We start from the raw sequence: 26,097 nt of genomic DNA, 5'->3' as shown, positions 1-26,097 counted from the left end.
TTATAAGGTACTTCCCTAAAAGTATTAATGTGATATTTGGTGCAAATGCCCTACATGTCGTCGATTTTCTCTTTTAAGAAGATAAAATTACAATTTTCAAATTTTTACCTTTACTTATAATACAAGATCATTATAAGTAAAGGTAAGAATTTTAAAATTGCAATTTTATCTTCTTAAAAGAGAAAATCAACGACATGCATATTCGGTCCTGTGCCTCGAAAAAACCAAGACGGCGTCCACGAAAATGAAACGAACAAAAAAGCATGATATCCCAACAAAAGCCTAACCGTGAAAAAAGGTCCAAGTTTCAAACCTCCATCAATGTATATCTACACTGCGGCCAAGTCCGTTCTTTTTGAGTCCATAACCTGAGAATGAAGATCAAAACATTAGGTGTGGTGGGTGAAGGGTAGGTAGAGCACTCAGAACAAAAGAAAGTTCCGGACTCCTCATTGCTCATTCAGAAACTGGCTAAGTGCTAAGCAATAAAAATAAAAGAAAAGGGTTGCTCATAAAAGTAAGAGAGGAGTAAGGTTGGCCACAACATAGATATCACTACTGAGATGGGCTAACTTTTGCGGTATCTGGAACTTTTAACTTTTCATTTGAGTTCTCTCAGGTTAAGAACTAAAAAAAGAACGGACTTGGCCACAGTGGAGATATCCTCACATAGATAGGCGGTCTGGAATTTGGCCCTTTTTTCAGGTTAGGTTTTTGTTAGGATTACTGATTATGCAAATACTACAGATGGTAAAACTGATAGCCGTGATTTTTATTCATTTTTTTAGACTTTCAGATATAAAAAAGTTTCGAGTAAAACAACACGTGGAATAATTGAACCTATATTGTTGATTTGTTTATAATAAAGATTCTGAGTTGGTGCACCAAAAAAGTAAGCACTGCGAGAAAATAAGGTCATCAAACACGTGCCAACCTAGTTCACAGTCATCAGTAACGTTTGTTACCTTTATTTCGTTTTAATTGGCTGAAGTGTGTGTATTAGTTTTTAATGTGACCGGATGAAAAATACCTGCTACGTGAACACATTCCCGTGTGAAATTCTAATGTATAATTGCGAAAGAAAAATGGCGAGAAATGGCTGGTTAACAATGGTCAAATTAAAAAAAAAAAAATTAGAAACTCGATGTTCGACTGGTTACAGCGACAACGGGCGATTGATTGGTTAAACTTATTTGCTTGTTTAATTGCTCGCGTGCTTATTTAACGGCCGGCAATCAACAACGGCAGTTTTGTCAATCTGCCATTAATGAGCTGCTAATCTGCCCGCTCATTTATGACAATTTCCACAAACGGAAAATTAAGCGGTAGATCGGGTGCCCACGGCTAGTTCGCAGGATGTCAGCAACTGCCTTTCGATGCGAGATTACAACTGGAAAGTAGCTAATGTACTTATATCCAAAGTGTGGCTCAATTAGAATTGCCAATAACCGTTTTCGAACACAATTTTCAATAACAATGTGCACTGCATACGATGATTACCTAAATTTGTTTAAAATCACTATTCCCTATTTTGGGATTGTTTCAATCAACACGTTTCTGAAAATAGCAAAATTGATACTATCATTTTAGGGTTCAAAAGGTAAATGCAACCGTAGCAAGATGAAAACCCGAGTCAAAACACGTAATCTCGATGTTGTGAGTCATCCCTGCTCGAAGGCGGCTTACAGGAAACTGGCTATGATCAAACGTCGTAATTTAAATGCTGATTTATTCATCCAGCAATATTATTTGTAAAGTTTAGGTAATTCGTGTGGGCTCGACGTGTATGTCGATTATTCCGGGAGGATATCGGAATATTGAATGAATCCTGCAACGATGGCAGCCTAGAAATGTTCAAAACGGAAATGCCCTGTGGCTTATTGGGCCTTCGGCAGTGACACAACATTCTGCACAACCTGTCCAAAGAAAAAATCCGTTCCAACGTCCCGAAGAAACCGCATTTGTGACCAAACCTGAGTTGCGTCTTAATGTTAATCCATTATATTTCGTGGTCTATTGACCTAATTACTTCTTTCAATTAATTAATCTTTTTATGTAAGGTTTTTGGTCGAAATGAAAAAGCTAGTGCCACGAGCGGGATTCGAACCCACGACCTTTGGCTAAATACGCCGCTGCTCTACCATTGAGCTATCGTGACTTCGATCCTCTCGGACACCAACTCTCAACCAAGACCTTACATAGAAAGAATAATTAATTGATTGAAAGAAGTAACTTGGTCAATTGGCCGCGAAGACGTAAATGATTTTATACTACTGCGAAATTTCTTCTTCATGTCGTTAGGGTGATGAAACTTTTGTTGGGTTTGGATCATTCTTTTTGTTTATCTTTGGAGTGTTGCGTTATGAGTCCGAATCTACTATTATTAATAATATTAATTAATCTGAATCTATTATTATTTATATTATTAATCTGAATCTATTATTTTATCTGAGGTCTTGGTTGAAAAGAAAAAGTTAGTGTCACGAGCGGGATTCGAACCCACGACTTGAACTATCGTGGCTTCGATCCACTCGGACACCAACGCCCCTTCTCGACCTACAACCTTTCGAATTTTCCCTCCTTTTTGCCATTTTTCAAATGTCGTGTTATCAGGATTCGATTCTCGGCGACGTATGAAATGGCCACGGGGAGCTGTTAGTGAAGTTATACTTATTAAATCCATTATATTTAATGGTCAATTGACCAAATTACTTCTTTCAATTAATTAATCATTTTATGTAAAGTTTTTGGTTGAAATGAAAAACCTTTAAATACCCTTAATGTTAATATCGTTTTTTTCCGTCAATATTAATAATTGTTTGAATAAGGACAAGAATGAATATCCAGGTAAAAATGGCTTATAAAGGACCATGATAAACTCGGAATTTAAATGATCATTTATTCACCGAACAGTACTTGTTTTGTTAGGGTCACAGTGTAGGGTCGATGTATCAATAGTTTGACAGTACTGCAAAAAATAAAAGTGATTTCAAAACGATTTTATGACTAACGATGTATTTATATTATAACTAACTAAGATTAATGTTCTATTCTAATGGAAATAATTGAACTGAATTTCTTTGGATGATGTTGCTGGGTGTGCTAACAGTGGGTTTTAGTTAATTAACGGGAGCATTTGTTTTTTAAAGAAACTCCTAGGTAAGGTATAAGGTACATGTTTTGAACATTAATAACAACAAACGGGAACAAAGTTGTTCGAAACAGCCATCTACATCACCTCAAGAAATTCATAAAACCGACTAGCACCTCAACAATAAACGAAAATACTTATTGTAATAAAAACGAAATTAAGATATTTCACGTTATGTGGCCTAACTATGTTATTCTTTGACTAATTTAAAATCTGATTGCGCCTTCGCTTTCAGTGTAAAAAATCCTTTAAAATAGTGGGTAAAAAGTCTTAAAAAGTTCTCATTTAAACTTTCAAAGTTGTACTGGCTCAATAGTATCCTGACAACCAATACTTTAAAAAAGCAGTAAAAATTTAACACTTGTCTACAAAATATTAAATATGTATTTTCGGTTTTTCGACAGCGTTATCTGTTCAAGAGAATTTCAGTCGGGTCATCTAAAAAAGATACCCTGTGGAATGGAACTCTACTAAGCTAAAATAAATTCTTATGGTTGAAGCCATAATTTTTAATGTTGTTCGAAGACGTTTCTTTTTCTTAAGCGTGTAAATCATTCGAAATAGTTTCAAAGTCCTGATGAATCGATTTTTTTTCTAATTGGCCATATCCCTGATTTTCAATATAAAATATTAAAGGATATTATTAATTATATCGGAAATAACTCCCGTTTTCTTTCTTTTAAATTGATTTTTATGTAGAATTAGTAAAATATTACGGCTGATATCAACCAGAGCAGAACATTACGAACTGTGACATTTTTGTGATAAATAAAATACGAAGTTGTATACTGCAATAATTAAATAATATCTGTAATCATAACTTCAACAACTAATAAGTAATGGGGTGGTCCGCCTCGTATTTGCCAAGCTAGGGGTCCAGGGTTCGAATCCTCGCTTAGACAATAGATTTTTAATTGTGAATAATATGGATATTGTAAATTCGTCTGACCTAGTCCATGACACCCGACGGGTAAATGGACATTAATTTAATTACACCGAATAATTATTAAGCACCTAAATATTCATCAATTTACAGAACGATGGCTGTGATGTTAGAACGGGAAAAAAAGATTGATACAACACAAAATAAAAAAAAATAAAAACGCCTACTAACCTATACCTACATAAAACAAGCCCCCACTCGCTTTCTCTGCAGACCCCAAAAAATCAACTTCCCAATCCTTTTTGGAGCCAATCAATTTGTAGTTTTAAGACGACACCTTTTGAGAGCAATCTAATATGACCGATGCTCTCAGTTACTTTATTTTTTTATTAAGTAATATAAACATCATTGTAAACATCATACAAAATTCTTTTTTTATTACTGTTTTTCCATCTCTATGACATTTCCATGGCCTCTGTCTCCAGTCTATTGTTGTATTTATACATGCTGGTCAGCTCATCGTGTTAAAAAAAAATTCGGTGACGGTACATCTAAAATTGAGTAGAATACCGTAAACCTCATGGTTTTATCTCGATCCGTTCAAAAGTTGTTTTTTTAGAGTTTATTTAAGAAAAACATGTTTCTTCACATAAACCCAGAATTTTCTCCACTCTTAAGTTTACTTTTCTCAATTTTTGACCCCATTTTTAGATTTAGCACCGAATTTCTTTTTAAATTAGTCCACTTTTCTTCTAAAAATTGTCAAACCGACAAAAAACTTAAACATTTTGTTAACTTTTCAACCGTCCATTCGAAACCTGAATTACTTTGATTTTTTTATGTTTCTCTCACATTCTGTTTTATCAAACGTAAGAAGTTTGTTATTTTAAAATGTGTTAATTTTTATTCTGAAGAACAGTTACTTTCTTTATTAATAAATTATTTCCGAATTTATTTGCTAATTATTAATTTCTATGTCCGATCAACTAATTTATTTGGGCCATGCGTTTAATTGCCAGGATACGTCCAGGACCACGCTTTCCCAATTTCCAACTTTATATCATTTCCGAAATTGCCCCGAAAAATCAAAATAATCGAGGTTTGGAGTAGACCGTTGGAAAGTTCATAAAATGTTGAAGTTTTAGCTTTTTAAAAATTGACGGTTTAAATAAGTTGATCCAAAATTACCATATCGCAAATTTCATGATGTCTGTACAGTTATTTCGTACGCAGGCTGGCCAGTTTTAGAACAAAAGTGGGCTAACCTGAAAGGAAAATCTGCGCTAAAACTAAAAATGGGGTCATAAGTTGGTAAAAATTACGTTAGAGTGGTGAAAATCAGGTTTTATGTAAAGAAAGGAGTTTTTCTTGAATAAAAACTTAAAAAAACATGACTTTTGAAAGGATTGAGATAAATCCATGAGGTTTTCAGTGTTCTACTCCACTTTACAAGAACTGTCACCAAAAAATAAAAAAATAAATAAATTACCACTATGAGCTCACTATCCTGTGTATATATTATATGTAGACCGAATTTTAAAAGTTGTACGGTTGTAAAATTAGTTTGTAGTTCTACGACGTATCGGTAAATTTATGTCATGTCTATGTTTACAATATTGATGAAAATGTCATTTTTCTAAATGGATTAAATAGTAACTGTAACTTTCGAACGGATTGAAGTAAATCCATGAGGTTTTCAGTATTCTACTCCACTTTAGATGTACTGTCACCAAAATACATTTTTTACCACGAAGAGCTGACTACCCTGTATCTCTATATTGTAGGCCGAATTTTAAAAGCTGTACGGTTGTAAATACAGTTTGTAGTTCTACGACGTATCGGTAAATTTATGTCATGTCTCTGTTTACAATATTGATGAAAATGTCATTTATCTAAATGGATTAATTAGTGACTGTTTACCATTGAAAAAATTGCAATTATGTTTCTGGACGATTATGTTAAACACCCTCTGATGGCAGACTGTTCAGGGCTAAATGACAAACTGCTAATTTGCCTGACCTTCAGCATAATTCAAACAAAACGCTTGCAATTTTTGTCCAAGGTAAACATGGAAGTTTTAATCTTTTGATGTTTCTCTCACGAGCCAATTTATTTCTTCTGAGAAATGTAGGTGAAATAAAATTCAACTACACCTTTCGAATCATTTCTGTTGATTTTTATGGCCGCCGTTTAAAATTCTTAACCACTGAAGGGTCAATTTTTGTAATAGCCATTTTCCTAACGTGACTTTTTCTTCTCGAACATCGTTCGTTCCGATCGGAAAATTGTTTTTTAAAAAGTTTCAAAACGTTTGTCAAATCAAGTCAAGCTAGGCTTTGTAACTGAAAGATTCTTCGTTTATCACGATCGACATCTTTTCACCATGGCGTTTCGCCAAGTCCATGACTCGAGTGAAAACAAATGGTAAGTGCAGATGCATTATCATTTCAATCCTGAACTAACTGGTTGAAAATGCGAAAAACATTGCTTCAAAGTAAATTTTATTAACATTTTCGACTTTCATACGACGAGAGTGGAATTTTTTCGCCTTACGAACATTCTAACAGAAACTTTTACAACTGAACGGAAAATTTGCATAAAAAGCGCTGAGCCAAAAAAAAGTGTTAGTCTTATGTTTTTCGCTTTTAAACAAATTTTATATTAGTTTTTTATTATTATTATTATTATTATTAATTTTTAAGGGCGTTTTAACGGCTAAGGTTATTATTATTATTATTATTAATTTTTAAGGGCGTTTTAACGGCTAAGGTCATTTCACGCCCTAACATCCAAACCTTCTATCTTAGGTTAGCTATATCTCTTCTGAGTGCTATAAAGCTCTGACTCCAAACATTCACTCGTAATCTTATTTATCCTATTGCCATCCAAGCTTTAATTTTTCTTTTTAAAATTNCTTGCCCAACCCTGAAACCAGGTTTCTAGAGAGATTCAGGCCCCACACTTCCCAACACTTCCCAATAGGGAATGCGAGCTACAAACTAGCACCCAGCAGACTTGTCTAATCGTCCAAAAAAATTATCCAGTTGAACTCACCTCACCAAAAAACACTTCAAAAAACGCTGGGCTGACAAAGGGACGTCCTAGCTTCCACAACACACCACTGTCATACACTTATTAAACCAATATACCTCAAAACTTCGGTTTTTTCTCGGAGCGGAAATTCTTGTTTGTTACACGTTTTATAGTCAGGTGATCTCTCCTAGTTTTTTATTATTATTATTATTATTAAAAGACGATCGATCGCTCGACAAGGCCAATTAAAAGAAAGCATTTAATTGCTTCATGGAGTGCGTTCGAGGAATAAATCCCCTTCATCAGGACTTTCAAAATATAATTAATTTTCAAGGTTATCAAATCAGATAGGAAGCTCTTTTGAAGCACAAAAATAGTTAGTGTCAGCCCTCTTTTTAATTATATTGTTTTATGTATAACAAATTTGAAAAAAAAATGAATATTGCTAGACCAGAAAAAACAAGTTTTGTTAATGCATAAAATACTGCATAGTTGAAGGCTTTTGCAAGCATATTATATCGCATATCTGAAGGGTTTTTAGTGCACATTATATGGCATATTTGAGTGTTTTTTTAGTGCACATAGTATTGGAAATTTGAGGGTTTTTGAGGAACAAAATATTGTATATTTGATGGGGTTTTAGAACACATTAGGTGACAGATTTTGGAGGTTTTTTTAGTGCCTCTAATACTACATATTTGAAGGAGTTTTAGAACAAATAAAATGGCATATTGTAGAGGTTTTTTACTGCCTATATTATTACACATTTGAAGGAGTTTTAGAAGTAATTAAACGGCATATTTTTGAGGTTTTTTAGTGCATACAGTACTACTAATTGAAGGAGTTTTAGAGTAAATTCAATAGCTTATTATTACGTATTTGAAAGAGTTTTAGAGCAAATTAAATGGTTTTTTCCGATTTTTTTAGTGCATACAATATTACATATTTGAAGGAGTTTTAGAGCAAATTAAATGGTATATTTTATAGGGTTTTTTAGTGCCTCCCTTACTACATATTTGGAGTTTTAGAATAAATTAAATGGCATATTTTAGTGGTTTTTCAGTGCTTAACATATTTGAAGGAGTTTTAGAGCAAAATAAGTGGCATATTTTAAAGGGTTTTTTAATGCCTCCAGTAAAACATATTTGAAGGAGTTTTGGAACAAAATAAACGGCATATTTTTGAGCTTTTTAGTGCCTACAATACTGCATATTTGAAGTTTTTTTAGAACTAATTAAGTGGCATATTTTAGAGGTTTTTTTAGTTCCTATAAAATTACATACTTGAAGGAGTTTTAGAACAAATTAAGTGGCATATTTTAGAAGGTTTGTTAGTGCCTATATTACTGCACATTTGATGGAGTTTTAGAACAAATTAAACGGCATATTATAAAGGTTTTTAGGTACTTTTTTTTAAATATTTGAAGAAGTTTTAGAATAAATTAATTGGCATATTTTAGAGGTTTTTAGTGCCTATAATATTACATTCTTGATGGAGTGTTGGAACAAATTAAATGGCATATTTTAGAGGGTTTTTTAGTGCGCTTATTATTACGTATTGGAAGGAGTTTTAGAGGAAAGTAAGTGCCATATTTTAAAGTTTTTTTTAGTGCCCCAAATACATCATATTTGAAGTTTTAGAACTAATTGAACGACACATTTTAAAGGTTTTTTAGTGCAATAATAACATTCTTGACGTAGTGTTGGAACAAATTAAATGGCGTATTTTAGAGGTTTTTTAGTGCGTATAATATAACATATTTGAAGGAGTTTGAGAGGAAAATAAGTGCCATATTTTGAAGTTTTTTTTTAGTGCCCCCAATATAACATATTTGAAGGAGTTTTAGAACTAATTAAACGGCATATTTTAGAGGTTTTTTAATGCACATAATATTACATATTTGAAGGGATTTTAGAGCAAATTAAGTCTCGTATTTTTGAGGTTTGTTAATGCATATAATGTTGCATATTTCAGAGGGTTTTTTTAGTGCATATAAATTAGGGCTCTACTGGTCATGGTGGTTCCTTGCCCTTTACCCTTAGGCCTATGTAATTGGAAAAAAATTAAAAATTAAATGGAACACGTGAAGTATTTTCGAATTTCTGCATAGGTAAAATGGAAAATTTACTTAAAAGGTTTTAAACGGAAATAGCGTTAACCTTTACGCTTTTACACTTATTTTCTGACTGATAGTACACAACGTAACAAAAACTACAATTTTCAACTGCCACATGAATAATCCAAATTATTTCATTATATGGTACATTGTTAACAAAAAAATCAGGAAAAATTGCAGAAGCAATGATGACGGTTATAATTAAAACAGTTTACAGATGAGATGAACACATGTGGAGTATTTTGGAAACCATAGAAATTAATAACCATTTAACTCTGGTAGTCTCCAAGCATACTTATTATTTAAAAAAGAAAGGAAAAGAAGTTAAATGAATAATAAAATGCATTTTGTGGGTAAAACGACTGCAGTTAGAAAATAGAGTGAATGGAGTAACAGGAGAATGAAGGTCGATCAGCTGAGTGCAGCAGGAAAGGACGTTAGAAATAATCAATAGGAAAAACGAGTAGGTAAACAAACATAGTCTAAGGTCCGAGGAAACGTGCCTCGTCCCTTTTTATATAAGGAGAAGAAGATGATTTTAGGACTTACCCAGAAGAGGACGTTAAAACCGAAAATCACATATTTGAGACAGCAGCTGACTTCGGAGGTGTCTTTCCTGTATTTGCGCACGGCCTGAATCGGCATATTGTAACCATTTGTTTGGACAACGTTGAGGTGGGTGCTCATCCGCCCTGTCTGGGAGCGAGCACGTCCAGTCGGAATATGGGATGAAAACGAGTCAACATGAGACGAGTCGGAGTCGGTTATGAAGACCGTCACTACTGACGACCGGCGGCGGCTGCGGCGACCGGTTGGCAGCGAAATCGACACTAGCGACGACCGACGACGGAGCGAGACCTGACGCCAGCCCCCACCTCGACGTCCATCCCAGCCGACGACCGGTCGTTATTCGTCGGCGCCACGCGCATGCGCTAAACTATCTCACTCACAAATCTCCTATCAAGCTTTGAGACGTTCCGATATCACTCTGGACACATTTCTTATCGAAATATAGATAACGATCTATCGATATCCGCGTAAAATGGCGGCCTCAAGAATATCGAAATGTATTCGAAAACGCATAATCTTGAATTGAATTTGTATTTGTAGCTTATTTTAGGTACTGACAATGTCTCAAGTTTTGCTCGGTTAATAATTGTTGGTGAATTATTTCAACGTAGAACATGTATTCACTTTTCTAAACTTGAGACGTTTAGATATCACTCTGGACACGATATTTCTTATCGAAATATAGATAACGATCTATCGATATTCGCGTAAAATGGCGGCGTCAAGAATATCGAAATGTATTCGAAAACGCATAATCTTGAATTTGTATTTGTAACTTATTAGTGGTACTGACAATGTCTCAAGTTTTGTTCGGTTAATAATTTTTGGAGAATTATTTCACGTAGAACATTTATTTTCTAAGCTTGAAACGCGATGTCACTCTGGATACGACATTTCATATCGAAATGTAGGTAACGATCTATCGATAATCACGTAAAATGGCGGTACCAAGAATATCAAAATGTATTTGAACAAAATAAAATTAATTTGTATTCTTAGCTTATTATTTAATGTATTCGTTCTGACAATGTCGAAAGTTTTGTTCAATCGATAATTTTTATAGAAATAATTTAACTTTGAACATTTATTCATATTTCAATGCATAAAACGTTTATCATATAGTTTTTATTAAATTATGTACATAGATAATCTACCGATATACGAGAAAAATAGTGGTCACAAATATATGTGTACACCAGAATTTTTCAATTTGAAAACTTTTGAATATAATATATATTTATTCGTTTATAATTATATACAATACTAATAATAACAAATACGATAAGACTTAAAATGTTTTTATTGTATCTATGTATACGTTTATGAACATTGATCAAGAAACAATAAATAAAATAAAAAACATATATAGATATTTAACAAGTAATATTTGGCAAGTCGGGCCCAACTCTGAACCCTAAATAAATTATTTCTGAACATTGTTTTTCAGATAAACGAAATCTTCAACCAACAGCCAATTTATTTATCATTTTAACTGTTAGTAAATTAATTGCCTCACGTGTTTCAAAATTTGGTAACAATGTCCCCAAATAACATCGACCAACAGGACGCTCTGGCTGTACACAGCTAATTAAAGCAAGATTTAGCTTGGTTTTGATCCCTTTTTCCCAGAGCAGAATCATCTCCATTTTTTTTAGTTGAACAACTATTTTTAAGATGTGTCAAATATGGATTAAAACAATAATTTTTGCTGTAGAATAAATAAAATAAAACGTAAGTAAAATTTATTTTGTAGACGAAAGATTTATTTTTTATAGGCCTTGTAACGAAGAAAAAATTTGTTATCCTGACGTTTGAGGCTTTTGAGTAGTTTCATAAAAATTATTGAAATCTTCTGTTCTATTATTGTTCGATATCTAGAGCGATATCGAACGTTCCAAGCTCTGAAAAAGGAATAAAATGTTCTAAGTCGAAGTATTTTTAAAAAATATTACCAACTGAATAAAACCATCGATATCGTCAGTACAAATAAAATAAATCATAATCTAAAATACAAATTCATGTTATTGTTTTTCAAATACATTTATATGTACTTGGTACCGCCATTTTACGGGAATATGGATAGATCGTTATCTATATTTCGATAAGAAATATCGTGTCCAGAGTGTTATCAAAACTTTTCAAGTTTAGAAAAGTGAATATTCTACGTTGGAATAATTCTCCAAAAATTATTAACCGAACAAAACTTGAGACATTGTCAGTACCACTAATAAGCTACAAATACAAATTAAAGTTTATGCGTTTTCGAATACATTTCGATATTCTTGACGCCGCCATTTTACGGGAATATCGATAGATCGTTATATTTCGATAAGAAATATCGTGTCCACAGTGATATCTAAACGTTTCAAGTTTAGAAAAGTGAATAAATGTTCTAAGTTGAAATAATTCTCCAAAAATTATTAACCGAACAAAACTTGAAGCATTGTCAGCACCAATAATAAGCTACAAATACGAATTCAAGTTCATGTTTTTGAAAACATATTTTGATATTTTTGGTACCGCCATTTTACGCGAATATCGATAAATCGTTATCTATATTTCGATATGAAATATCGTATCCAGAGTGATATTGAACCGTTTCAAGCTCAGTTAATAAAATGTTCTAAACCAATTTTTTCTAAAAATTATCAGCCGAACAAAACTTTCGATATCGTCAGTACAAATACATTAAATAATAAGCTAAGAATACAAATTAGTTTTTTTTTTTCAAATACATTTTGATATTCTGGTACCGCCATTTTACGTGATATCGATAGTTCGTTACCTATATTTCGATATGAAATGTATCCAGAGTGATATCGCGTTTCAAGCTCTGAAAAGTGAATAAATTTTCTAAGTTTATGTATTTCTCCAAAAAATGCTTAACTCGTCCAAAAAAAATTGAACTTTAATATTTTAATTCTTTAATTTTTCCTCAATTTAAAAGCTTAAAAGGTTCTGATATCTCTGTAATACCGATATTTCTTTTCAAAACAGATAAATATCAATCTGTCTAACTGATTACCAAATGTGTTGGTACTAATAAATAGAAATATATTTGAATTAAATTTTACATTTGTTTGGCAGAGAAAAATCTGGCATAGCACACGGATAATAAGTATTTACGGTCAAAACTTTATTTCCTCATAATGTCAACTTTTTTATCTGTGTCAGTATTTACTAAGACCAAATACAACATAATCTTGGCGTAATAAGTTACCCAGTTTATGATAAACCCGGTAATTTAAATGACAGAACCATATTTGTTCTTGTAATGCGTTTCATAGAGTTTTATCAATTATATAGTTACATAGGTGTGCAAATATACTAAAAAAATATTGGAACTAAGTATATCCAAATATTTTGAATTTGAATTTTGAAATTTTTTTCTTTAGGATATTGTAATTTACTTGAGATATTAGGTTTTGCAGAAATTGCTAAACCGAATTTCTCCACCGTTCAAAAATTGAAGCCTTTTGAGGTTGATGACTACTACTAATAAAAATAATTTATCAATATTATCCAAATATATTTTGTTCTTAAAAAAAGTATCCAGTCTTTTGTTAAGTTGTCGTCGCTTTAAGTCTTGTGTGGGGATTCGATGTAAGTCTGCTGTCTAGGTATAGATCTGAGTATTTGACTTTATCTGACATGGAAGACGACTTACGATGATGTACAGTGGAGGGAAAAACTTTTTTTTTGTTTTTTTTTTCAATTTGTACATTTTTCTTACTTCAATTTTTACATTAGTCTTTTATAAACTCAAGGTGTTCTTAGATGTTGGAGTTAGCTTGGATAGGATTCGAGTTAAAGGAAAATTGTGGTATCGGTAATGGTAAAAATGATATTTATATAAAAAATGGTATTTAAAAAAAATGACAATAGTTAATTTAATAGAATCATTTTTTTTGTCAATAAATAAAATTAAACATTCATGTTAATTATAGTCATCACATAAATAAAAATGCATTATTAATACTAACAGCAGTAGACTTAAAACGGCGAGTGTCAGGCCAACTTATACTACATTCCAATCAACGTAATAAACCTATATTGAAAATACAAACAAAATATAGAAGAAAATTATATGAAAACAATATAAAAAATACATTTTACAAGAATAAACTCTCAGATTGCAAAATCTCTGTTTGACAGCAATTTAAACTATATTTTTTAATCACAGCCAGGATACATAAAGGCATATTAATAGATAATTAACTGTTACTGTGGAGATTAAAAAACTATACATTCTTATATACATTTATTTAAAAAAAAAAATTATTTTGATAAAAGGCTTCGATATTACTGTAATTATAATCTATACTATAAGAGCTTGCTCTCCTATTGGAATAAACCTAATATTATTTTGAATTTTTGCAATAAAAATTGTGCATCGCTTTAAAATGAAATGTAGAAAATTCAGTCTTGAAACTTGTCTATGTTAAATAAACGGCTAGAAAAATAGAAATAATGTTGCAAGCTTAGCATAATTTTCTTAAAGATCTTTTAAACAATGAATAAGAAAGGATAGGTTGTATTATAAATAATATCTCAACATTCTGTTTCCTGATGAAATAACAAAATTGACCCTTTAAAATGGATACTATTAATGATCACATTGATTGAAGCAAGTTTTTTTTAAAACCTAATGTACATAAAATAGCTACTATAAATATAATAACAATAAATATATTTTAAAAATTTGTACTTTTCTTAAAACAAATTACTCTTTTTTTGTTTCTTTCATATGTTACAAAATTAAAAAGGTTTATTACAAAATTCATCCTTTTTTTGCATGCAATAATATTTTACTACATAATAATAAATATAAAAGTAATTTTTTACTTTTTTTTTAACATGTGGTATGCAATTAAGGTATCCAAATCGACGAACCATCAATTTTCACCATTGTAAAGCAACACTATTGAACTATAAGACTTGATTTTTTCATTTGTTAGTAATTTATACTGAATTTAAGTTATTTCCATTGGGCGATTTAAATTCGAAGAAATGTCAAAGCGGAAGACATACATTTGATTATTTTTGAGTATGGAATCTTGATATCAGTAATGATCATACATGATTAATTTTTAACCAATAAAAGCCTCTATTGTATATTCAGTATTTGTTTAAATTGTATTAAAATAATTTATTTTCCCAATTAAATATAAATGAATAAATTTATTACATTTAAAAATATAAAAAATAAATTACAATAGAGTAAAATATCCAAAAATCAGACTTTTTGCCTGGAATGCCAATGACGTTTGCAGTTTGAGCCACGGATCAAAATCTCTTAATATTAATTGCACTAGCAAGAAAAGTTTTCTTCAATTAAAAAAAAATAAAATAACTTTTCACCTATAGATCATCACTTTAAGCGGCTAATATCACACAAAGCGTAACTGAAGGGGTTCATTCATGGGAGGAGGATCGCCTCTTCTCTGAAGTTTTGTTCACCTGTGCATAAAGGTCGGAAAAGGGTTCGAGTGCCGGCTGGCCAGGTCTGCTGCAAACAACCTCATAATCAGGAGGATCTTCCGGCATCGGCGACGTATTCACCTACAAGAAAAAAAAAGTATTAACTACTCTCCCAAGAAATGTTGTAAGTAATAATAATAGCGAAAGAAAGCCATCAATACAATCCAAAATAGCATTATTAAAAACTGTGATTTAGTGCAATAAATTTTTTAGGTAATTCAATTGACTTCAATCTCAATAAAAATGTTATGTTGTTTAAATAAAACAACATTAACTGTAATGGCTATTTTTATAATAAAGAATAATTACTCTTTCATAAGGCGGATCAAGGGAAGAGCCAACACTTTCGTAATTGGGGTCAGTGACAGATGATTCGTAACGGCGTGAGAGGCTAGCATAGTCAGGCTCGTGTCCGATTATCTGAGGTTGCAGCTCTTCATAATTAGGATCTGTGTTGAGTGTTTCATACCCAGGGATATTCTGAAGTTCGTCGCATCTGCCCTGAAGTAAAATAAAACTTAGAATTTAAAAAATTCCGACCAATGTAATATATTTCATTGCTTACACTTATCCCATTAACGATAAAACTAAATGGACAAGAAGAAATTTAATTTGCATTTGTTATGAAAATTTATGTGAAAATTTGGTGGTACATACAGTGTTTGATGTAGGTGGTTCGTCAGGCGGCTCTGGGCTCGTCGGCGATCTTCCTTTCTTCATGACCTTTGCGTACATATCATCAAGGGCGGGCACCTCCGGAAGAGGTGAATTTGCAACTCTCCTGTCTCTCCTCGGAGATTCAGCACTTCCACCGCTGGATACAGAATCTACGGGTATATCCCAATTATTAATTAATTTATGATAAATTTAAAGGGGAAAAAAATTCAACCTTGGTGTTGAAGGTTCAAGTTCAGTGTGAGGTTTAGAGGATGGTGAGATGACGGCGGTGCAATTTGAGCATAAGTCTCACTCCCACTGGTGTATTCTCCGCCAGCGGTGTCATAAGGTGGTGGAGCAGCTACAATCCCATTCCCTCTGTGTTCTTCAATGGCAGCATACATTTCGTCTGAATCATCCGAAACTGTGGCATAGTGTGGATCACCACTTCCATTCCTCCTTGATGATGCCATTATCCTTGCAAGTGGCTCTCTCACACTAATTGAAGTGTAACCCTCTGTAAAAAAATAAAGTAAATAAACACTGGACACTTGTAATAAATTTTATCGGTATTATTATTGCATGTGTAGTCAATTCCAAATGGCCTGTGATATAAGGGCGAGCGCTAAAACTGCCAGCAGAACGCTTCATGATAATAGCCTAGTCTCTAGACATTCCGTTCAGATCCTCTACTACTCGAAAGACTTTTAATAGAATAGCGACTATTTGCAAATTATAATAGCATCTGCCTTGGATAGTTTAAAAATGGGGGGGGGGGCTGTTCTCTTCACAGATGAGGGCGGGGTTGGTCTGTGGCAATCAGGTGACTGGGACAATGTGTGGAGAAGATATGGAGAACGCTTTGCTCCATGTGCCATGAGTGAGCTACAGCCTTATTAAAGACAGTCAGCTTCGGTACAGAGTGGAATCGAACATCCATGCCCACACCGATTTGACTGTCACGCAGAATGGATCTTTGACTGCCCCAAGGAAAATTGAGTAAGTTCTTTTTGCAGCCATTTATTGAGGACAATTTTGTGTTAATGCTCAACCGCATGTTGGTTCACTGCCTCCAACTAACATTGAGCAGTTTCAAAACTTTTGATGAACAATGGAATACTATTTCACTGGACAAAATCTGCCTAGGAGACTTAAGGCCCTCTGTGAGGCCAGAGGAGCTAATAAGTGTTATTAAGAGCAAAGCCACGTAATAAATGATTAGTTAAATTTATTCTAACATGAAATGATGTTTTTGTATTTTTCAATTTTTAAGGTTTTAAGTTGAAATAATAAAGTCAGCGTCACAAGCGGGATTCGAACCCACAACCTTCGGCTTGATACTTGATACTCTACCACTTGAGCTTTCGTGACCTCGATTCACTCGGACACTAACTTCCCATCTCAACCGCACCTTTTGAATTTTCCCTCCTTTCTGCCATTTTCAAATGTCGTGTAATCTATTTGATTCTCAGCGACAAGTGAAATGGCCACGGAGAGCTTTAGTGAAGTATACTTCATTTTAATTCTTTAAATTCACTATTTTCGTAGTCCGCTTGACCAATTAATAAAGGTTTTAAGTTGAGTAGACTAGTCACACAAAAGGAGGGAAAATTCAAAAGGTGCGGTTGAGATGGGAAGTTGGTGCCCAAGGGGATCGAGATTACGATAGCTCAAGTGGTAGAGTAATGGCATATAAAGCCGAAGGTCGTGGGTTCGAATCCCGCTTGTGATTTTTTTATCTCAACTTAAAACCTTAATTACTTGAATGATATTGATTGGTCAAGCGGACCATGAAAAATAGGAATTTTTGTATTTTGTTGAATTTTCTTTCAAAACATCATAATTTAATAATTTTTATTAAAATTCCTGAATTTCTGATCTCATTTAATTTGGTTTACATTAAAATAAGTATTTGTAATTGTAATTAATATAACAACAAAAAAAACATACTTTGAATACGAACAAAATAGGAGTGTCCAGTTTTTATATTTGAGTGTCAGTCCAAAAATTTATTGCCATAAGGTTTTTTTAAAATTCAACCAAGTGATGTGGTTGCCAATTTTTTCAGTTAATTTGTTTCTGTTACTTGTTTAATGTTTTTTTAAGTAAATTAAAAACAAATGCAAAATAGTAGCATATAATATAAATAAAACACTATCTCTAAAATTTTCTGACAATAGAAATCATTGCATGAATGCAACATAAATTTACTTCACAAAATGAACTAATATTGTTTAAAAATCAATACATTTTCAAAAATTTGCTCAATAAAAATTACATAAAATAATTATAATAAAATTTCTATAAATTTACTTGTTGAAATGTAATATTGATCGGAACAGTGCTTTCTGAATCTATTAAAAAAGCTGATTTGCAATTCAAATCAAGTGGCTTTCTCATATAGAAAAGAATGCCTGACTCTTTTTAAGTCATGCCAATCACGAAACGGCTTATTAATAAGTTTACTTACTCGAAGAGTCTACAGAATCGCCGCTGAAGTGTTGTTGCACTGGGTTTGGAATTGGAGGCGTCATATACGGCAGGTCGTGGTTCGCCGGTACGGAGCCGGCTATAGCCGATGCAGCAGGAATCTCATCGGTTATTTCAGACAGTGTCGCTGATTTGTTGTCTTCATCATCCCTCTCCGTCTCAAGACCCCTTCGACTATTACACAATATACAAAACAATTTAATTTATATCACTTGAAAATATGTTTTCTTATGAAATGAAATATATGAAATAAACTTTTTTTTAAAAAGGATCTATTTTGTAAATGAGATTTTTTAAATTTTCCTGTGTTTACATGTTTTGTTTACATAAAGAAAAATGAAAATTCCCCCCCCTTTTTTTTTAAACCAGAAATTTAAAATATTTAGGTAATTCTTATCAGAACTTTGAATTTGAAAGATGACACAAAAATGCACAAATGCAAGGTTAGAAAGTTGGCGTATTAAGTAGAGATTACCTTTCTTGATGACAAAAGTAATAAATTAAGATAGAAATCAGCAATTTTCAGAAGGTGCTCTTTGTTTAGCCATGGTCAGCCAAGGGCAATCTCATGGAACATGTTAAGATTTACAAACCAAGAACAAAGCAATTACCTAGAAGGAGTGGAATTGACAGTTGTATCTTGAGACGTGCTTGCTCCTCGTGTTGCTAGAGTGCCATTGGGTCCGACTTGTGCGTACGGATGTTCATCTGGTCGAAAAAATTTGAATTTATAATTTCATATAATAACCGTACATACCGATCCGAAGTACTTTGCTTCAGTTGGTCATAGGGGTGCTCTCCTTTGAGCCGTGCATATGGCGACAAACTGTCATCTGTCTGGCTCGGTGTGTAGCTGCTGTCGACAGTCAGACCGCTAGTCAGAATTCGCTTTTTACGATTGGCATCTGAAAAACACCTCATTAACACAAATCACCCGACATTTTGAAAATAAAACAGACCTTCGACTGTTGCGTACAGGTCGGAGTTGGTGTCTACATTGTTTTCAGGAGGGTCCCACAACTTCTCAGAAGCCTCGCCTGAGTCTACAGGAAGATCAGGGAGACTTCTAGTCGCAGTGGCAAGTGCATTGCTACCTCTAAGACAAACGAAACTTTCAATTTTATTCACGACATAATGTGATTTGTTAATAAATTTTAATACGATTTCATGCACCATACAGTTAAAATACCAAGTTAAACAGATACATTTTATAATTCAGAAGAAACTCATTAATTTATTTTATAGTTACATTTCTTCAAAAATTTGACCCATTTTGTTTGATTATTATTCTTGAAAATGCATTAAAAATGATTTTATATGTACATTTTTATTATTAACAAAATCATTAGTTATTATGGGTATTTAGATTAACCAAATTGCTAATTAAAGTCATTGGCACACTGAAGAAGTATTGCTTAAAGTTATGTAAGTAAAGGTAAATTTAAAAACAATAAATAAATAAAGTGCATATCTAATGATTATACTAAAATACATACAGATTTCATATTTTCTGGAGAAGTGCGTGATATGAATTAAAAATAATGACAATTAGTGAGAAAAACGGGTTATAAAATATCACAATCAGCCACTAAAACAAGGTTGTTACATCACCATCACCATAAAATAAAAAATTGAACCTTTTTCCAGGATCGTGCGTTTCAGTCCTTTCAGAAGATTCATCCTGAACGACTGTGACCGAATTTAACTGAACATTTTGAGAGCTCGAATGAAAGTTGACATTTTCATCTGGGTTCGTGATCTTAACCAGCCCCGCTAGGCCCAGCAGTTCATTCCTGACAAGGTTGGGACAAAAAATCACACAAAATAAACAAAACAAATAAGCAAAAACAAAAATAACGGTGGAAATAAATAAAAAGAAAAAAATTGAAATGAATAAACAATAATAAAGTGAACAAGATCTCTCAAGTGTAAACAATTTCAATGTGTGTTGTTTAGCGACCAGTGGTTCAATAAGCAGTCACGCTGTTCCTCACTACTTCAACCATTTATTAAATTTATTCTACCTTTTATACCAATTTTCTGTAAAAATGAAACAAAATAATTTCATTAGGAAATACTGGTTGAACGTTATTTATTTATTTTTTAAATAAAGAAATGTGTAATTTTTATATAAAACCCATTGGCGATTAACTCACTACGCAAAGATATAATTTTATTGCAAGGTCACATTTTTTGCTCTGTCATAACCTCCAATAACGGCCAGTTTATTACAAGTGACAACGATAAAATAAATATGAAATGGTTCATATAAAATTAGATGAGCTGATGTTAAATTTTTTGCAAATATGAATAATTTTTGTCTAGTCAGCTTCCTAAAAACTCATCAGTAATATAAAAAAATGGCATTACACTGCAAACTTTCTTTGACAAAGATCTTTATTGATAAACGCAACATTACATACAATAGCGCATTTTTTATAAACCATTTTTTTATATTTGTCTCAACCGTTTGCCCATTTTATCCTTAAGAGTGGATGTATTTTTTTTAATCATAAACTTGGAGAATATTGGCGCAAAATGGCGAATCCAGCTCCACAGACATTTATTTTTACTTCTATTCCAAAAATAAAGCTGAAAATCAACTAGCAACAGCACTGCTAAAATATCTTAATAAACCTATTTCAGTAAAATATTTAGACAATATATTTATGTAGTATAACAAGTAGTAAAGTTGAAAACAATTTAACAAAAGATTAATGGCTTAAACAAATAAAAGCATCTTATGTTTGTTAAAATTTATAAGTGTGCGTTAATCATATGAGAATTGAATATTAACTAATTGATGTTGTTATTGTTATTTGTTTGTTTATTTATTCCAGTATTCTCTAGATGACTGTGTCTGTGTAGATGACTCTTAACAATGGGGAGGGGGTTCCAGATGGGTGTCAGGGGCTATCGGCCCGGCTGCTGCTTTCTTGCTGGGTGGAGTGAGGGGCCTCCAGAGCAAAGTTTGCTCCGGGGGTTTGGGACATGTTGATTTTTCTATATTATTTCGATGTTAGTGGTTTTTATCCGCATTTCCGCTAAGACCCTCGTTATTGAGAAAGAATATTCCTAATGGCAGGTCCGTTGATCTTCTGGCTGGTTGGCCGCGTCTGAGCTGATACCTCCTAAATAGCATCCCCTCCTCATATTGTTTTACACAAGCTTTAAAGTCTGGTGGTTAATCCGGAAACGTAGCCAGTAAAAAAAAAAAAAACACTAAATGGATTAACATAAGAAACATAAATGGATTAATACTTAATAAAATGTTATATTTTTTAAGAAATTGATCAATTTGACAGGGCAAACTGTAATGGATAAGCAGACCAAAATGATCGGACAGAACCACACTACAGTTTCATCATCACAGACACCTTAAGGCTGGTGACACACCAGACGGAATGCGTCGGGAATTTCTGTGACAGAAATTTTGCGACGAAAAATCTGCCCTACTCGAATAAGCCATATATACGGCTAACGGAAAGACGACTTTTTTGGATATTCAGTTGTTAGTGTACGGTACAATGAAACCACTTTTCGTTTTGTGTATTTACAAAGCGATGGAGAAGCAGAAGAAAAGAATTGGGTGAAAATGGTAGCACGGGGAACTTCGACGCTATCCTGTCAAGTTCTTCCAATACTATGGGATGGCTACAGCATCTTTAAAATTCCACGTACAGGGCCTGTTCTGAACTTCCACAATAAATTGGTCCACGTCCAGCCCAGATCAGTTTCACTTGCAGCTTGCCTGTCCGACTGCATGCCTCTTCCGTTCTACACTTGTCCGTTGTCAGTGCGGCTCACCCCATCTATTTTGCACTGTTTTGATCTGTTTAGACAGAACCCAGTGGAACATTCTGTTATCGGATGATGGTGCACCAACGGAGCTCGATGGAGACATTACGACGGAGTTGTTCAGTCTGTCGCTGACTGTGTTTTGAATGTAAACTTGTGCAGCGAAAACTACCGTCACATTCTGTCTAGCATGGTGCCAGCCTAAGAGATGTGTTCAGTCATACTCACAAATTTTAAATTTTTTAAGCGAGGTTATGTGCTAATAGTTATACGATAATTGTATTAGGAATTGTATTAGGAATTTGTTTTTGTTTTGGGGTTACTGTTTTTTTTAACCAGGGCGTTTCAATAGCCTTCATCATTGATTAAGCACTAAGTGGCAAAAGACACGAGTAGTTGTTAAGCAGACGTAGGAAGCAATTAGACGATAACATTAAGGACAACTGAGAGAACGGGCGGACCTATCTTTCGAAAGTCCGACGTACTTGATTGTTTACATGGCTGGGCGAAGGGGCTGAAAAGTAAACAGAACTCACTTTGGAATTTTCCTTTTGCAGCCGCAGAGGCAGGTGATGAGGGTGAGGACGATGCAGAAGCTCGCCGTCGCGGATGTAAGCCAGATCAATTTAGGGTCGAAAACATGTTCATTTACCATATTTTCTAGGTCGGGCCGAGTCGTTCGAACCGGTCGATCTCGGATGTGGGGCTCGGGCTCCAATTCAAGCCGCCGCTGCGATCAAACATGAGACGGTGGTCGTGGTCGAGCCCGGCCGTCAAGGGGCCGAGCCGTCGGCGGACGGGCGGAGGATCGAATTCCGACAAAGGCCGTTTTGAAAATACATCGAAAGACAATTCGTCAGAACGGGTGAGACAAACGGGCGGCCATCTTTCGACTGGGCCTGGACGTGAGAGGAGAGGAAACGCGAGGTTGCCTTTCGACGGCGCCCCCCCTCCCAATACCACCGACGCCTCGCCGATTACTCACGGACCGTGAATCGTGATGATGGGGGAAACGAAAGGAAAATGATCCTTTATCCTCCTTTTTAGTTTTTTCTTTCTCTCTCCTCGAGAAATTCATGAAAGAGAAAACAGCAAAACAAAGTCGCCTGCTATTTAACCATCCGTTCTCCAGAATTTCTTTTTTTCATTTTCATCCTCTAATGTCATTAATAACGATTAAGGATTTGTGACATTTCTTCCTGTGCGGGATGATAATTGATTTATAGTTACTTTTTAGCTACCATTCTGGTTTTCTTATGGTATTCTTGGCTTTAATGTTGTGCACAAGAATGGCGGGAAAAAAATGGGGATGCAGATCGGAAACTGCTTTGGTTGAAAGAAACACCATGATAGTCAGACCTGCTCTCACATGTGACCGTTAAAGTAGAACAAATAACAAAACTAAGACTTCAGAAAAATACAGACTTGCATGCATCCATATGACAGGAATGACAAGAACAGGTCCGATGATATGGAGAAGATACTGGGAATCAACCTCCACCACATGATTACAAGGACAGAAAACTATCATTAGTATTATCAAAGAGAAATCAACAAAAGGAATAAAACTAAAATGGAGACACAGTAACAAAATAATGAAGGACCATCTGATACTCATGGCTCCAAGGGACATGAACAGGATGTTTGAACTTAATCAAAGCTTCCAAATAAACCTAGGTACCAAAAAAGAATGGGGACGAGAGGAAAACACCTCCCTTAAGAATGGCACCGTCGTTTGGTACATAGATGGAGCTAGAACACAAGAAGGTGCCGGGGTAGTATTTGGTGCTGGAACCAAATACTCAGAACCCATGGGAAAATACACCAGTATCCACGAAATCGAGAGATTTACTCAGTTCGACTTGACTAAAGGGTACAAAAACAAGAACATAGCTATGTCAGATAGCCAAGCAGCTATCAAAGCACTTAGCTCAAATGTCATTAGTTCAAAGATGGTGTTGAACTGCAAAACCAAATTAAACTTGTTAGGTACGCAGAACAAAGTCAGCCTCTGCTAGGTCTCAGGACACATGGGAGAAAAAGGGAACGAGAAAGCATACACCCTTGCAAGAAAAGGGACTGCTATACCACTGATAGGACCTGAGACCTTCTGTGGCATAGGAATCCACGCTATCAATGAGTACCTCAAATAGAAGGACAAAAAGAAAATTAAGGAACAATGGAGTTCACTCAGAGATAGGAACAGTATAATGAAAGACCATCCGATACTCATGGCCCCAAGAGATGACATAAACAGGATGTTTGAGTTTAATCAAAATTTCCTAGTAAACTTAGGTACCCAAAAAGAATGGGAGAGAGAGAAAAACAACTCCTTTAAGAATGGCACCATCTACTAGTACCCAGATGGATCTAGGGGCAGGAATATTCGGTCCTGGAATTATATACTCAGAACCCATGGGAAAATACACCAGTATCTTCCAAGCTGAGGTCCATGCAATTGAGAGATGTACACAATTCAAAAACAAGAGTATCTACAGAAGAAACAAGAATCAACCATGTCAGATAACCAAGCTCCTAAGTTCAAACAACTCAAAGATGGTGCTGAATTGCAAAACCAAACTCGACCAATTACGTATACAAAACAAATTCACCGTCTGGTAGGTCCCAGGGCATGTGGGAGAAGACAACGAGAAAGCAGACACCCTTGCAAGAAAAGGGACTGCTATACCACTGATAGGTCCTGAGACCTTCTGTGGCATAGGGATCCACAATATCAATAAGCACCTCAGACAAAAGGATAAAAAGAAAATGAATTAACAATGGGATTCACTCATTGAACACAAATAAGCACCTCCTAACAAACTTTGAAAGGAAAGAAATAATAGAATGCATTAAAGGAAAACAGGAAAAGACAGTGAATCCTGATTTTGAACAGAAATGCAAAATAAATGGACATAGGTAGAAAATTGGTATAACACAACATGGCAAGTGCAGATTCTGCAAAGAAGCGGTGGAAACACCAACACACCTATTAAAAAAAATGCTTCACTTGCCCGCAGGAGGAAGAGTTTTGGGATGTACCCTGTAACAGTAGAAGAAATTCAACCATTGAAAATGAACCAACTAATCAAGTTCCTTCATAAACTAGGACTCACTGTGTGTGTTATAAGCACAGAACAGGGGATACAACAGCTCTTAAAGGGCACAGTGTAATACACTAATACATCCAAATCGTTATGGTCTGCCTGTCCTTACTTATTTTGTTGGTTCAGACGTGTTTCGGCATTTTGCCATCTGCACTGCATCACTGAACTGTACAGTTCCTGAAGAAGGCCAAAAAGCATCTGAACCAACAAAAATCGGCAAGGTAGACCTGAATGATAGGTAACTGTAAAACAATTAAGGATTTACTCCACTTTTGATGCCTCCTTGAAAATGCCATCAGGGGAAAATCTCCAATGACATTTTCTTGCTCTGAACATAAAGCCATGAACCGCAAGAACATAAAGATATACAAACATTTCCTATTCGGGGGGCGTCAGTGGCCGCAATGGTTTAGGCTTTGACACGGCGCTCATCACTGTAAGGTAAAGGTCCTGAGTTCGAATGCAGGGCAGCTGGACATACTTACAAATGGGATTTTTTTAAAAACACTGGCACCCCGAGAGTTGATATAACCTCTGCTGTTGCGAACCCTCGTGGAAAAAAAATGGGTCAATTGAATTGGCAAATTAATTAGGAAAAGTACAATAACTAAAAGGCTGCAGTGCTTGGGGAATACCAAATCCCTTTTTTTTCTAGTATCCTCTGATCATCACAGAAAAGTTAAATCAAATCCTGGAAAATGGAAAAGGAAGCAATCTGGGATACCAGAATAGGTCATTTTGATCCTCCAGCATGTCAGTATAAGAATATCATACTTTTTTTTTTTTTTTAAGTTTAGACTGATAGTTGCTG

The 26,097-nt window shown here is 34.3% G+C and overlaps 2 protein-coding genes across 7 annotated transcripts in view; both read right to left on the bottom strand.

Moving 5' to 3' along the window:
* The window catches only part of LOC106668465 (tetraspanin-5), an 88,300-nt gene extending 78,156 nt beyond the window's left edge, over positions 1-10,144 (bottom strand). For 2 of the 5 annotated variants that reach the window (XM_014397262.2, XM_014397264.2), the window contains exon 1: positions 9,733-10,144. In XM_014397262.2, the coding sequence (XP_014252748.1) occupies positions 9,733-9,870 (138 nt within the window). In that variant the 5' untranslated portion in view covers positions 9,871-10,144. The remainder of the gene's footprint in view (positions 1-9,732) is intronic. The other 3 variants (XM_014397265.2, XM_014397263.2, XM_014397266.2) reach the window with 3 other exon arrangements.
* Positions 10,145-14,695: 4,551 nt separating this feature from the next.
* On the bottom strand, positions 14,696-23,104 carry LOC106668488. 2 transcript variants are annotated; one of them, XM_014397308.2, is made up of 10 exons: positions 22,716-23,104; positions 20,019-20,174; positions 19,341-19,477; positions 19,152-19,286; positions 18,993-19,089; positions 18,362-18,555; positions 16,124-16,408; positions 15,892-16,061; positions 15,544-15,735; positions 14,696-15,315 (listed from the first exon to the last, which is right to left on the bottom strand). In XM_014397308.2, the coding sequence occupies exons 1-10, from the start codon at positions 22,832-22,834 to the stop codon at positions 15,169-15,171; spliced, it is 1,632 nt and encodes a 543-aa protein (XP_014252794.1). In that variant the 5' UTR covers positions 22,835-23,104; the 3' UTR covers positions 14,696-15,168. The 2 variants fall into 2 exon arrangements, with proteins under 2 accessions (XP_014252794.1, XP_014252795.1); XM_014397309.2 differs by lacking the exon at positions 20,019-20,174.
* Between the last annotated feature and the right edge of the window lie 2,993 nt (positions 23,105-26,097).

This window comes from Cimex lectularius, unplaced genomic scaffold (assembly GCF_000648675.2).
Source record: "Cimex lectularius strain Harlan isolate CLEC.00 unplaced genomic scaffold, Clec_2.1 scaffold36, whole genome shotgun sequence".
Lineage (NCBI taxonomy): Eukaryota > Metazoa > Arthropoda > Insecta > Hemiptera > Cimicidae > Cimex > Cimex lectularius.
Note: the sequence above shows the minus strand (reverse complement) of the source record. Positions and strands in the feature narration are given on the sequence as shown.